At 38.6% G+C, this 15,683-nt stretch overlaps 1 protein-coding gene across 3 annotated transcripts in view; it reads right to left on the bottom strand.

Moving 5' to 3' along the window:
* Positions 1-15,683, bottom strand: part of LOC124883739 (Down syndrome cell adhesion molecule-like protein 1 homolog) — a 185,746-nt gene that overhangs the window by 25,197 nt on the left and 144,866 nt on the right. For 2 of the 3 annotated variants that reach the window (XM_047390994.1, XM_047390995.1), the window contains exons 14-21: positions 13,481-13,577; positions 13,227-13,355; positions 12,947-13,114; positions 12,725-12,795; positions 11,997-12,237; positions 6,756-6,902; positions 5,700-5,855; positions 1,292-1,431 (exon numbers count right to left, since the gene is read on the bottom strand). In XM_047390994.1, the coding sequence (XP_047246950.1) occupies positions 1,292-1,431; positions 5,700-5,855; positions 6,756-6,902; positions 11,997-12,237; positions 12,725-12,795; positions 12,947-13,114; positions 13,227-13,355; positions 13,481-13,577 (1,149 nt within the window). Of the gene's footprint in view, positions 1-1,291; positions 1,432-5,699; positions 5,856-6,755; positions 6,903-8,134; positions 9,034-11,996; positions 12,238-12,724; positions 12,796-12,946; positions 13,115-13,226; positions 13,356-13,480; positions 13,578-15,683 lie in introns of those variants that run through there. The other variant, XM_047390996.1, reaches the window with a different exon arrangement.

The raw sequence follows: 15,683 nt of genomic DNA, 5'->3' as shown, positions 1-15,683 counted from the left end.
TCCTTTCCTTCATCACTGCTCATCCATCTCTTCATTTCCCTCTGTCACCACTTTCCCCTGTCATTCCATTTATCTATGCATCTATCCACAGATAACCTTTTTTATAAACCATCCCTATATGTTCCCACCTCCCTATTTATGTATCTGTAAGTCTTTCTCCGCAAATTTGTCCCTATACTCTCTGCAGTGATTGGGGGAAAAAGATAGAGGGAGTGACACACGGATGGAAGGATGATTGCACAGTATAGCTTGGAAGGTCTTGGGAGGAAGGATTGACAGAGTGTGCACTGCTGTAACGGATATTAAAATATTCCTCTAGTGTGGAGATAGCGGTGATCCGGGGAACGATAGAGCAAGATAATGAAAAGAGGAACAAAAGTACTCCCCGCACGGAGTGTTTGACCCACCCCCGCCCCCCCATCCCTCCTTCCCTTTCTCCAGTCGCACTCATTTACATAGTAATCATCCCAAACTCTGCATGGGGGCTTGGGAGGCAGAAAGAGAGGACGAAAGAAAGAGATAGATGGATAGATGCGTAGATATAAAGAATGATTTGTGAGTGAGGGAGGCAAATAACAAGATGCATTTATATTTCTTGAAAGGTCCGTGGGGTGCATGTGTGTGCTTGTGTGTGTATCAGCGGCAAAAATGTTTCTTGCTTTTGAATTCATGCAGTCATAAAAAAACATTAAATGCATACTGTGTATGAATACAGCAATGTCTGTTTTTCTCACTAAATGTGTGTGTGTGTGTGTGTGTGTGTGTGTGTGTGTGTGTGTGTGTGAGTGTGTGTGTGAGAGAGAGAGCGAGAGAGAGAGAGAAAAATAGAGGGAGAGAGAGAGTGAGAGTGTGTGTTTGCTCTCGGCTTGTTTTCCACCCAGGTTGATGAACAGATGAGGTTGTCCTGGCAACGTGATGAGACGCAGATATGTAAATGAGGCTGGAGGGTGAGCTTGCATGCACACACACTGCAGTATGAGGAGAGCTAATTTCACACACACATCTTGCTGAGACTGCAGCAATAGACCTTAAAACACACACACTCATAAACAAAGACAGATACATAGAAACACAGAAACAATGAAAGCCGAATTTTCCTTAATTAAATGAAACTGCCATCATCCACACAACATACAGAATGCACAATAGAAGGTATTTTTATTTATTTAAAAAAAAAGGTTATCTCCTTGCTTATCACTAAGCCATGTTAAAGCCTGGTCTGCCCCCATCTTACTAGTCTGCTCATTAATTTTTTAAACCTGAAATTCAACGCACCCCTCTGGTAACTTACCGGTTGACCAGAGCCAGGGCTGGAGCAGTAGATTGTGTACTTGCGGATGATTCCATTTGGCTTGTGAGGGGGTAACCATGACACTACGACACTGCTGGCAGACGAGGGCACTGCTTTAATGCCAGCTGGGGGTCCAGGATCTGAAACACACAAGTGAAAAAACATTAGAAGACATATACTGCACATTAAAATGTAAAATTCTCAATATTTTGCTAAATTGTATTTATTATTGAGGTAAAATGAAAGATGTTTTGAAAAACAATGTTTGGGAAAAGATGTAGTTTAAATAGTGTGGCTCAGACAAGGCTAAATAATGTCTCTCTTCCTGTTTTTAAGTTTCATAAAAGGTATGCCTGGTCCAGTGGTTCTGTGTTTAGCTGTGTCTTTTTTAAGGACAGAGTCACTGACTAAGCTATTGCTTCTATTAACCTTGTCTACTGTATTTTTTTTCTTTCTTTCTTATTCAAATCACACCTTGCTCAGTGCTTCTGAGTGTATTGATTTTGCTATGATTGTCTGTATCACCACCCTTCTCTCCATAAATAACCAGGATTTGGAAAGCGAACAGCAGAATAAATGCCTTGGAGCTGTCTTTGACAGTAACGTATCCTACATAGACTTGGTGTGTAAAAAAACACACTAGTGCATGCGCATTTTGCTAAGCTTTGCAGTTTTAATGTTGATATAACTTTTATGAAAATGTTTATATATACATAAATATCATACTTCAAGAAGGGGCCGTGGATGGCAGTCTCAGAACTAGTAGTACTATGTGTGTTTTTCTGTATTTGTACTGTAATTTCCAGCTATTCTCCAGTTACTTTCACCAGAAAGCAAACAAAACGGACAAGCTGATTTTTCTCAGCACAAGAAATTTGGATGTTTGTAGATTTTCCAAAAACTACACGGATGCCACCCTGATGTCATAAACTCATTTGAGCAACTGGTGTTAAAGCATCAGCAGGACATCGCAGGCCCCCTGCTAGACCCCCCTGCAGTTTGCTAACTGGGCAAACAGGTCGGTAGACTAAACTACATCCTGCAACACCATCAACCCAGACTTCCTCTCCCAGAAGCTCACCCAGGTCACAGTGGTGGCCTCCACCTGACAGTGGGTCATCAGCTTCCTGACTGACCGACAGCAGCAGGTGAGGCTGGGAAGCATTTTCTCCCACAAAAGAACCTTCAACATTGGTTCTGTTCTCTCTCCACACAGCTTCTAAAAAATGGCAGCTAACATCTCTGCAGACCCTACACATTCTGGACACAATCTGTCGGCACTACACAGCACTATTTGCAAAATCCAGTCACTGCAGAAGCAGTTCCTCCCCCCAGGCTGTCTTGCTGATGGACACATTGAATATTTTACAACCAGAATAGTCAGCTACTTCACTGTAAAACTAAATTAGCATATTTGTAACGTCATAACCTGTCTTAAGAAAAGAAAATACTGGGTGATGATAAACAAATATGTACGGTACATATTGTTCTTTTTAACTTTTATTTTATTTCCTGTAAAGTTTATATATTTATACTTAATGTCTGTACTCTGTGAGTGTATGAAACTGTTCATGTACTCAAAAATAGTCAGTAAAGCTGATTCTATATTTTATTTTGTTAAACAGACTCACTTATTCTTTTAGATGCCGGTGCCGGTTGCTTAATGTCAAACAGAAGAATTGCCTTCAGAGTACTGTAAAGATGTGTGGTAAACGTGTTAAGACCTCCTTTTAGAACCTCAGTGAACCAAAACAAAGCCTGATCTATCCTGGCTAATCCAAGTCATCCATTAAAGACTGACTTGGTTTTCCTTAAATAATTTCAAATCATTTAGCACATATGCCCTGCTACGATGCATAACTAAAGAGTTAAGAAAGTCACTCATACAATCACTTAATGTTTTTTAACTAACTAACTAACTAACTAACTAACTAACTAACTAACTAACTAACTAACTAACTAACTAACTAACTAACTAACTAACCTTGTATCTTGGTTGAAATAAAATGTTTTGAAATATTTGTTTTATTTAACAGACCAGTGCCTTTTTTGTGTCTTGAAGAAGTTTTATTTTTTTTTACTAGTTGGCAATAAATGGTCAGCTGGATTTGAAGCAACTGTATTATGAACTGTGAAAAATTGGATGTTGTATGACTGCATTTTTTTTGACACCATAAACAGTTTGGCATTATACTGACAGGTGTCATTATACTTTGATTAGCTGGTACCAGGTGGTAGGGATTTTCATTAAACTGTCTTAACCTTTATAAATGGGACTAGCTATGGGCTCAAACAATGTGTGCACATAGATCTGTGAAACACAATGAGACAACAATATCTGCTCTCACTACTCCCCCACCTCACACATATTCACTAACTCTCCTTTATGACTACATCGACTGTTGGATCTTGGGCCTAACAGTTGTTGATTCACTTTCAGCCTCCATGCTGCTTCGGTACTAAAATAACTTACTCAGGGAGCAGAAAAGGATATCTCAGGCCCTAAATGAAAGTGTTTTGTAAAAGAGGCTCTGGTTCAAAATATGTACAGAATAAAGTAGCAAAAAGGTGGTTCTTACAAATTAGTGAAATCATCATAATCTTCAACAATTTAATTTGACCTAAAATCTCATCATAGTTTTGGAGAAAAGCTGGCATAGAAAAAAAAAGTGTATTTATTCCAGCTGTGGATTTGTGCAGGTTTTCTCACAGTTTTACTTTCACTGTTATAATTAAGAACTTGTTGTTCCATTAATGATTGTAAACTGTCTTAACACAGATCCGGTAAGAGGTGATACCTGACTCTGTCAATTGTGCAGCATAACATTTCCAGATTTACTATTTTTCTTTAAAGCAAGGCTACCTTTAAAACAAAGCTCCGCTATACTAAAGACATTTCCTTCCTTTGATTTGTCCATAAAACTTATCTTACTGTTGCCAAACTGCTTTTGAGCCTCAATGTTCTGCATAGATGTAATCTTAATGAGGTTTAAAAAAAGAAACTTTTAGTTTATACGGGTAAAACCTTTACTTGGGTTATAGGTTAACCCAAGGACGTTTGTGACCTTGCGCTTGGCATGACATTTGACCACATATGCAACATTTACATTGACATTTAATTCATGACTGAGATAACATGGGTTAAATACTTTACTCTAACATCCCATTTAAATTAAGCTAGAAGTTACTTTAATTCACATGAGAGACTGTATGGTATAACAATTTCCAAATGTTTTTATTTACTTGGTTCTCTTAAGCTATTTTACATTCATAGCAACCTAACTTAAATGTAATCTGACAAATATAAAATTCATAAATAGCATTGTAAGTTTGAAACAACAACAAAAAAAACACAAAAAAAAACACAAGGACAAATAACCTCTAGGGCCTAAAAAGTATTGGGGAAAAAAGATGAAAATAAATGGCCACGTTAAAAGTTCTTATGTTTATTGTCCAGCGTGTTTAGGCATCTAAGAGACAGAGGCATAACATGTCAGGCTGAAAATTGGCTGTTTGCACAATTTTATTGCAAACACTTTTCTGTTTGTTACAGACAGAATTGGGGGCAAAGGGAAGGGTTAGGCCAAGATAAGATCTATTAAGAGGTTGCCCCTGGACACAGTGTCAACACATATCAGAAGTAAAAAGACAGACTCCGACAGACACACACTCAAAGAATAAGAAAATACACACATTTGAAGAGCTCTTGCACCAAGGCCAGCTCATAAAATTGAGATACGGCGAGGAAAATAGAATAAAGGCCCTTTTTTGAAATGACACTTCTTAGAATCTCTACCCCCACCTCTTTCTTGTGATCCCTCATTTTCTCCATCTCGAGACGCCTGCCTCCTCCACTGACTGGCCCCAGGGATGTAGAGGAGAGGCGGATACGGATGTAATCCACAGCCCGCCAGTGTAAGCACAAAATTAATTCTCTCTAAGCCACAAAGAATTAATCCCTTTCCTCTTGCTTCGTTGTGAGCTAGACTTGCACACAAACACTAATGAACATGTGCACACATGCAGTTGTAGGTGCACACCAACTCAAAGACATGTCTGCATGCAAAGACACTTCTAACACCCCGAATCTACACACACACCCACATATTCACACACACTGACTGACACCCTTAGGGTTCTTAGGCGCACACACTTTTTGGCTTCTTAATTTTCATTAGCACTGGTAATGGCACATCTGAGCACAAAGAGGTTGTTAATCAGCAACCTCAGCCTTACAAAGACCCCCTCTACACCCGCCGGCTTCCTGCCTCCCACACTGCTGCCTAAACCTGGAGGAAAATTCCTTAAAGCTGCTTCAAAAACCACGTCAAGGCAATTTGAACATTATTGTTGGTTATTAAATTACTTGGCCTGTCTAAGTTGATACAGCATTTCAACACATACTTACAGTCTTCACGGGTTTGGATATATAGGACGTTGCTCCGAACACCATCCCCAGCCTGGGTGAAAGCCAGCACCTGGATGCTGTAGTTTGTAAACTTCTCAAGGCCTTTAAGCTCCACCTGCTCTTTGGTGGTTGTGCAGTTTTGCATTTCACCCCACTCTGAGAACAGAAAGAGCAAAGGTCAAACTTAAAACTGAGGCACTGAATATTCACAATTTGGGGAAAGTATTTACAAGCTACTCGACATTTACTGGCACCCCCATAAACAAAGGATGACATAACTTAATTTCTTACTGCTTTGTTGTACCATTATATCAAACTGAAAAATTCAGAAATCCTATCTTAACTTTAAATACATACATTTACTTGGGAAAAGGGGAGAGAAAGGGTCTTTGGCCATTTATCTCCTATGATCTCTTCTTTCTAGCTTGCCCCACTAGTTCTATATGTGATTTAGGTCTGGCGAATGAGATGGACATGGAACGAGGTTACATTTGTGTCTGGTAAACAATCTATGTGTAAAATTGTCCATTTGATTTGGATCATCATTTTTTTAAGTTTTTTATTTCAATGAGTTTATTATGCCATGCATTCTAACAAGGGTTCCAGGAACATGGAAGAGAAACAGGCCCACAGCTTCACACGTCCTCCACTACAGTTAATAAAGGGAATGCTTTTCTTGTTGCAGAAATGCTTTTTAAAGTCTTGATTGACCAAAGTACAACTCCTTTTAGAGACACCACAAGGGTTTAGTAAACTCACTTCTTTACATTTGCGTTGCTAGGATAGATTTTTTTTTTTTTTGGCATGCCAACTGGTTGGCATATAGAAACTTTTATGGAGTCTTTTTCACCCAGGCTGCCGTAATTTGCTGCAATCAACAATTAAAAGTCCATGGTAAATATAAAATTAAGTATAAATAAAATCAATGCCTTAGTAACATGCATTATGAAGAGATTGACTGATTGGATAATGGATGGATTGAGACAGACAGACAGACAGACAGACAGACAGACAGACAGACAGACAGACAGACAGACAGACAGACAGACATTGTACCTCCATCTGGGAAGACAGCCCAGAAAACAACACGATATCCCTTCAATACACCATGGAGAGTCATTCTTGGAGGCTCAGCCCAGTTGATCACCGCCTCGTCTGATGTTACAGAGATGGCTCGCACGTTCTGAGGAGGCTGACTGGGCACTAAAAGAGAAAGGGAAAACTATATATGTATTGCTTAGGTGTCTTAAGCAGTTAACCACATTATGTTAAAACGTTTATTTAAATAATAGGTATGTTCGTGGAAGGGCTAAAATAATAATAAGTTTGTTGACTCAGAGAAAGTCCAGAAACTTTTGAAAGTGGACATTATGTGGATAAAAAAGTAAAATTGCAGGACACATACAGTTTTGTCCATGGGACACACTCCTTTTTAGATTATATGCAGGTGTACACTAAGAGAAAAGTTAACCACATATTTGTTGAAAACCAAAAGGGCCACATTTGTTTTTGTTTTTCCAAATATAACTTTCCCTTTAGGTACTCAGCGAAAACCCAGAGGGAGTCCACCTGAGTTTAACAATGCTGCTGATTCCATGTAAGTTTCTAAAAACAATTATACCCGTTTAAAGACCAAATCCCAAATCCTACCAAAGAACTTAAACATAACCAGTTTAGGAAAGTTAACATTGTAAAATTTGTTTATTTTATTTATAAAGACATATAGAGCAAGTGTGGACAATACTGGTCCTCGAAGGTTTAGTGTCTAACATATTTTATATGTTTTCTACATATTACATGCATGTAAAAATATGTAGTACACTACATATTGGGCAGCAAACGTGCTCATCCTCTAGTCATGTTGCACAGTTTTTTTTATGAACTAAAACCTGAAAATTGTGTTTCAAGTGTTTCTAGTTCACATAGGTTTCTAATCCATCAGAACTAGCTGAACAACCACTAAAGTTCTTAATTACAACCAATTAGTACCTGTCAGTTTAGAAGCTTCATTTAATGTAGACAATCAGCTAGTGAGTTAGTAGGGTGATTTTTAGCTTGACTAGTCCTGACCTTTGACCATCCAGTCAGAAAGTTAAAGGTCTTATCTATTTTGATCAGGGAACACACCATAACTAAGCACTAACAGTTCACCAAAACCATAACATTCTTCAGTGTGGAAGTTGTTACTACGTAAAGAAGACGGACTCTGCGACAACTTCAATATTAGTGAGGTGATTAAAAACGAGTTTAGAAGAAGCACCCTTGCTATTTCAAGAGTACAGCGGGTACAATGGGTATAAAAATTAGTGGTATGCCACAACATGGTAATTTGTACCTGCCTTGGGGAATTGACCTGGAGCCGACCTTAGAAACACCAGGAAGGCTGAGCATATTACTGAAAAGTTGTTCTATTTTATTCTTAACTTTCAGTTTCTATATGTTATGGAAGCTGGATTTGAAAAGGTTTGAACCCTTTTGAAAATCTCAGAGTTAAGATTATTGTTACAAGGAGACTGATGGTATTAGAAATCGTGTAAATCTCTAATATAAGATTTTAAAATCATTCAAAAATGTCAACTTTGTAATAATTTTATCTAGGTTGTTAAACGAGTAAAACCATGTAAACTATAGCGTAAATGTACAAAAATTCAGAAAGGGAAATTGGCCACAAAACTGATCGTTGCTTCAAATCATTGTGCCCATCTTTGGTCTGTGGGAGGAAGCCAATGCAGGCACAGAGAGAGCAAGCAAACTCTACAAAGAAAGGCTCCAGGTGCCCATAAAATAAAAAAAAACTGAAACAGAGTTCACCACATTTTTGAAAAAAGGACAGATAAAAACAAATGAAACAATTATTTTTATGTAGATAAATGTATCTAAAAAAAAAAAAAATACAATTTCAGCTTGAGAAAGGCATGATACATAATAATTAAACATAGTTAATTTAAAGGTTATTTCCAAAAAAAATAGCTTAGAAACCTTTTTTTAACACCTACTGGACAATTTTACATTCAACCAAAATTGAGTAAACGCAGTATTGATTGATTAAAACACCAACAACAACAAAACCCTGCAAGGCCTCTACTTTGATGTATAGGTTCATCTCTCTTTCTCTATACAAGCCCCACTCTGTCTCCTCCAGCCCAGGTGTCTTTGCTATTGGCTGCCACTGACCACCAGCCATTCAGGCTTTGAATAACTCCCACTGTTGAAGATGAACAGAAGTCAACTTGTGAGAGGCGTAAGGACCGGAAGGGAGGAAGAGAGTTGACTAAAAGACAGCATGCAATCAAAGAAGGAGACTGCGCCAATCCACCAGAGAATTTCTCTGCAGCTGGTGGAGAGAGAAAAGGAAGTAGGGAGGAGGATGGAGGAAGGGTGTCAGAAAATAAACAAGGGTTAGAAAACAAAAACAGGGCTCTGCATTAATAGATCTTTGATGTTAATGATACATAATGAGGATGCATCAAAAGATAGCCCAATATTCCTATTTACACCTTGCACAGAGGCAAAGTAAAAATTGGAATACAAGCAAAAATGCAGATGCCTACAAATTTCTAAAATTAAGCTTTTGTTTGGCTGCCTAATATATCCATATGTCCATTAGAATAATTAACAAGAGGAACACAAGAAAAACTATATATTTTCAGAGGTAAACTGGAAATATACTGAACGACATTGTGGTCTTAACCTGGAATGAGGAGTAGATGTGAAAAAGGAGCAGAGGAAAAAGGGAGGAATTGAGGAGAATTAAAAGCAAAGGGTTAGAAAGATGAAAAGAGGGAGCAGAGAGACAAAGCACTCAGCTGTGGATAATTACAGCAGGAAGCCAGGAGAGGTAAAGAGAGAAAGACAGACAGAGAGACAAGCTAATTATAATTATTTTTAGTATGCTTGTTGGTATCATTATTATCATAATGGCCATCAATATCACTGTCGCCAGGGTTACAACCACAGGAAGGAAGTAGAAGGGCTATGTCTCCTCTGGACCAATGAGGCTCAGCCAACTGTGGACAAATACATGACGCATGTGTTTATGTGTACATGAATGCCTTTTTTGTACATGATAAAAAATGTGGGAATTGGATTATGAATAGGTTGAAAAATTATGCCCTGCAGCATTGGGAGCAACTGCGTGAGTCTAAATAAAATTAACAAAAGGGGTGTTCTTTAAGGAGAAACTAAAAAACATATTGTTTTTCTTAATTTAGGGCTGCACGGTGGCACAGTTGGTAGCACTGTTACCTTGCAGCAAGAAGGTCCTGGGTTTGATTCCCGGCCTGGGGTCTTTCTGCATGGAGTTTGCATGTTCTCCCCGTGCATGCGTGGGTTATCACCAGGTACTCCGGCTTCCTCCCACAGCCCAAAGACATGCCTGTTAGGTTAATTGGTAACTCTAAATTGCCCTTAGGTGTATGAATGAGTGTGTGCATGATTGTTTGTGTGTTGCCCTGCGATGGACTGGCAAACTGTCCAGGGTGTACCCCACCTTTCGCCCATAGACTGCTGGAGATAGGCACCAGCTCCCCTGCGACCCACTATGGAATAAGCGGTAGAGAATGACTGACTGACTGACAGAAGCGTTCATTCATATGTACTTTTGCTTCTGTGACTGAAAGTCAATAAATGACTGTCTGACAATGATGTATATGACAGTTTGGTTGTTTTGTACCAAACATTTTTGTACTCAACTTTTTTGGGTACAAAATGTGGGACGACGTGTACCCACCATGCGTAAATTCTTTTTCAGCTCATAGGCTAAAGTAATTTTCCATATTCAACTCTTACTTTAATATAAAAAAAAATTATTGCTAAGCAACAAATAACATCAACGAGGTCGAATAGCGATACATTTAAATTATATGCAGATCTAATCGTACTTTAAGAAACATACAGTATTAAAAACTAGCATAATATTTAATTTGCCTAGCTAAACACAAAACCACTGAACTTTAACATAAATGTAAAGTTGCATTAGGACTGAAAGAACAGAAGCCTGCTGTCTCTTATCTGCCCATCACTTTTCGTATCAAGTTTATATAAGCCAATGTGTTTTCATTTCTCACTGAATCCCTAAAATGCCTTTATTGATTCAGTCCTTAAACAGTATCAGTCTTTTAATGTCACCAGGTAGTTAATAAAAGACGTTTTTCTTTTGGACATGATTGGCTATGTGTGTTTTAGTTGTGCGCTCTGCACATTTTCGTATTTGTTTAATTTTTTTTTCTTGCTAAATACTAAATAAAAATTTCCATTTTACATACGTTTAATGAAGTATGTAGTATATTATCTTATCCTATCTAAAATCCTGCTTGTGACACTGTGTACAACTTCTGTTTGCAGTTTTGGTGGTACTGATGAAAAATCAGCTGATCCAGGTTGTGAAAAGCTCAATATTTGAAGTTTTTTTTTAAAACAGTGTTAAAAAATTACAATGTTTTTAGCGAGTTAAGCATATGGCTCCAAGCTGGCTCTCTGGCTGTCAAGGTTTAGCTCTGAAACTGGAACTTTTATAAAGAACCTTAAATAGGGAGCTGTAAAGAATGTCAACAGTTTTGATAACATTTGTTAAAATGTTGCAGTAATGAAACAAAATTAATTCAGTTTGAAAAATGTGCATCTATGCACAACAACTATGAATTGTTGGAATGTGCTGTTGATAATGTTGCTTTTTCTGATTGTATCTTCATTAAAATAGACATAGACATCCCATAATTATCTTTCATCATGGCTATTGACATTATTGACTCTATCGCATACCAGACGCAGACAAAAGAGTTTCAAATGTTGTTCCTAACTGTGTAATCTCAGAAAACATACTATAGCAGCTCATTTATTTGTGAGATATTCAGAAATATTCTGTTTACCCCTCAGCAGTCAGGGGCACGGGAGCTTCTCCACATGTATCTACTGAGATCACTCAGTTTCCTGCAATGCACTGTGCTGGGTCTTTGAGACTATCTGTGTCCTTGATGCTGAAGCATTTGGATTCTAGCAGCACAACTTTCATTGTTGTGTAGAGAAGAGTGAGAATGTAATAATTGTGAATTACAAAGCAAGGCGTGATTTGACAGAGATCTGTCAGCGAGAAAGCTAAAACAACACTGGAAAAAAAAGATTGCAGTAGATTAAGAACCAATGAAAACGAAGACAAAGGGTGATAGGATCCATTTCACTCTTTTATCTTCCACTGTTTACTATGCTACATGCTGATTAACGTTTTTCTCTACTCGTGGTCACCAAGATATCTGAATTGATAATACTAAACAGTTGAATCACCAGTATGATAAACCTTACCATCCTCCAGTGTTGTCGCATTGATCTCTGAGCTTGAAGGACCCGTGCCTGCTCTGTTGAAGGCCTGGACAACCACACCATACTGAGCAAACTTCTTAAGGTTGTCGAGGGTGTAGACCTCACTGTCCCCGGTGGCTTTCATCTCAACAATGCTGTACTGGCCATTACTGCCGGGGCCATTCTCTCTGTAACCGATCTGGTAGCCTCGGATAACCCCATTCTGTAGCTCCTTCCTCGGAGCCTGCAGAAAGATTTAGCAAGAAAAATAAAAAAAACACTCTTTAGACTTAGTTCAGAAAGTTTTTTATTTTAGTTTACTATTTTGTGGATTAGTTATGTCAATTGCTGCTTTCAGATTTCGCAGCATTAAACTGTCCATCTCATGAACTAAAGCTCCCGTCAGCATGTGACTTCATCTGGTGCAGTACGTCTAAGTGTCTTTGAGGTTGTCACCCTGTTGTATCCATGTTTAAAATTTTGAAATAACACAGGAAGTAGTTGTTGAATTGCCCTTTTGTTTCGATTGAGTCAGCTAACAAAGACTTCTTGCCTTGGTAGGCCCATTTTGTAAAATGGATGTACTGTTTTACCCCTAGTATTGCGGTATTGGTTCACTTAACATACTGAAAAGCAATTGGAGCACAAAACAATCTAAAATGTGATAGAATGACAAAAGGCAAGTTAGCATTAACATTAAAGGAGCCTAGGCACATTTTGAATATACTTGCCTTCCAAGTGACTCGGATACTCTGGGAGGTCACTGGCTGAAGGATCACTTCTATCGGAGGACCATCAGGCTCTATGCAGCAAGAGACAGAAAGCCTGAGTGCATTTCATTAATCTCCATCAAACAGCTTAGGGTTTTACCATTTCCAGTGAATTATTTTTAAGAAAATGAATTGTAATTAAAATAAACGCAAAAGTAAAGGTAGTGCCTTTAAGGAACCTACGTGCTTCTTCTGTGCTGATGGTGAGCTCTTTACTGGCCTCGCTCCTGCCTATTGCATTGTAGGAGAACATACGAATGCTGTAGACAGATGCAGGGTGAAGGTCCACTATGTTGGCCTGATTGTTTGTGGGAGAGATATTTCGAGTGGCATGCTTCAGCTCCCAAGTTTCTGTGAGAACAAAGAATAAAATTTCAATAGCTATAATTTATTGTTTTAACAATGACAGTAAATCTTCAAAATGCTGTGTTGATGTGCCAACAACCAGTCTCGTTAAAGTTACCTGTCTTGTTTTTATATTCAATGTCATAGGACGTAATGACACTGTTTCCATCAAATCTTTGTGTCCATCTGAGATTCATGCTACGATCTTTCACTTCTCGCACCTCCAGCTCTGGAGGGTCTGGAGGCTCTGAGAATTCAAAGGAAAAATTAAGAACAAAAAGACGCAAAGAAACAAGATGATACCACCAGAGGTGGCAACGTGTTAGCAATAAAGATGGTAAATGATACAATAATTTTGACTTAAATGGATACCTTGCACAGTGAGCTGGATAAGGCCTCGTCCTTCTCCATAAGAGTTGATGGCATGACAGGAGAAGAAGACTGAATCCTCACGCTCTGCTGGCTTTAGCTACAATGTAAAAAGAGAAACGTCAAACAGACAACCGACCCATTCAGAGTTCGGGATGTAACATAGCATTATAATAAAGAAGTGCTTTAATGATTGTTTCTACAAATAGCTTGTTTGGTAGTGACACCTTAGGTGATTTGTTCCACTGCATCGCAACATTATAGCTGAAATAATTAAACACCAAAGGAGCATCTTTCATAACAGGAGAAAGCTTTGATTTAATTTGCCATTCAGTTACTAGAAAAAAGGCAATGTCCAAAATTGTCATTTTATTAACTGATGATTGTTGACTTATTCTTAATTTTTAATACATAAAGATTAATCCTCCATTGTTCAATAATTAGTAAATACCCCTTTTCTGATCTTATTAGTAATGTGAGCAGAGAGGGATCCTCACATAGATCACATTGTTTTTATAAAGTATATTTGACATTTTTCGTAAATATATACCACTCAAAAATTTTTAGATCTGGTGATCGTGTCTTCGGTTTGAAGCTTCTATTTTCTGCTGCACTCACTGTTAAGGCAAAACCAGTTTTAGTGTGGGATATAAGCTTCAGAACCCTTAATGCCCATTAAAACAATTTTTTAAGACAGCAACCATGTTAGAGCCAGTCAGTCAGTCATTTTCTACCGCTTATTCCATAGTGGGTCGCAGGGGAGCTGGTGCCTATCTCCAGCAGTCTATGGGCGAGAGGCAGGGTACACCCTGGATAGGTCGCCAGTCCGTCACAGGGCAACATACAAACAACCAAGCACACACTCATTCATACACCTAAGGGCAATTTAGAGTGACCAATTAACCTAACAGGCATGTCTTTGGACTGTGGGAGGAAGCCGGAGTACCCGGTGAGAACCCATGCATGCATGGGGAGAACATGCAAACTCCATGCAGAAAGACCCCCGGACGGGAATCGAACCCAGGACCTTCTTGCTGCAAGGCAACAGTGCTACCAACTGCACCACCATGTTAGAGCATCATACTTTATTCATTCTCTATAAAACACGTCCATCATTCTCGATGGACGTGTTTTATAGATGTTATAGATGCAAATTTATTGTATTCACATTAAATAACATGAGTACTTTGGAAATAAAAAAGCAATGTTTAAAATAGGGCTGAACTGGTAGCACTGTTGCCTGCAGCAAGTCCAAAAAAATGACTGTTAGGTCAATTGATTACTCAAAATTGGTATCCGTATCAGTATGTGTGTGGATGGTTGTTTTCCTGTGTGTCTTTGTGGTCCCCTGTGATGGACTGGCGACCTGGAGAGATGGGACCAACCCTTTTACTCGCAATATAAATCCAGCTGTTCGAGGTTAATTTAGAAACACTAATGAAAATGTGGCATAATGAATATGAAATAAAAGACTAGGCAGATCAGGGATAAAGTTCTTGAGAGGTTTAAAGCAGGGAAAGAAAACAATATCTAAGACATAGCGACTAGTTTGAGGAGATTCTCAAAGTGCTCGTTCCATCACTCGACAATGACCTCAGTCTGGGTTCACAGTTCCCATCCCAAAAAAAAAAACACAGTTTGGGATGGTCCCTTTTCCTGTTTTCTGAGTCTCTAAACAGTTTACCAGAACTTGCACAGACATAACCACAGACAACAGTCAGAACCTACCCTCTTGCAACCTAAGGTCGCAAAAAGGTGATCCTTTTGCTTATGTGCTTACCAAAATCGAGGCACTCTACCAGGGGCTTGTGAAACTAATACTCTGAATACATTGAACCAACTGTGAAACACATTTGTGTCAGCATCATGCTGTGAGCATACTTTTCTTCAGAGAGGACAGGAAACTGGTCAAAGTTGATGGGAAGGTGGATGGAGCTAAAAACATGGAAATTCTCAAAGAAAACCTATTAGAGACCCTAACATACAGCCAGAGCTAGAGTGGAATCGGTAAAACCACATACATGTGTTAGAATGGCTAAATAATGTACAGAGCTAAATACAACTGACAATCTGTGACAAAATTTAGTTTAGTTTCTTAGGTTGAACCTGACTGACAGTGTTGCCAGATCTTGCGAGAAAAACAAGCCCAATGGGCAACCACCACATTATGTAAAACAGAGGACAATTATAAACATTATAAATGTAT

The sequence above is a fragment of the Girardinichthys multiradiatus genome, chromosome 18, assembly GCF_021462225.1.
Source record: "Girardinichthys multiradiatus isolate DD_20200921_A chromosome 18, DD_fGirMul_XY1, whole genome shotgun sequence".
Classification (NCBI taxonomy): domain Eukaryota; kingdom Metazoa; phylum Chordata; class Actinopteri; order Cyprinodontiformes; family Goodeidae; genus Girardinichthys; species Girardinichthys multiradiatus.
Note: the sequence above shows the minus strand (reverse complement) of the source record. Positions and strands in the feature narration are given on the sequence as shown.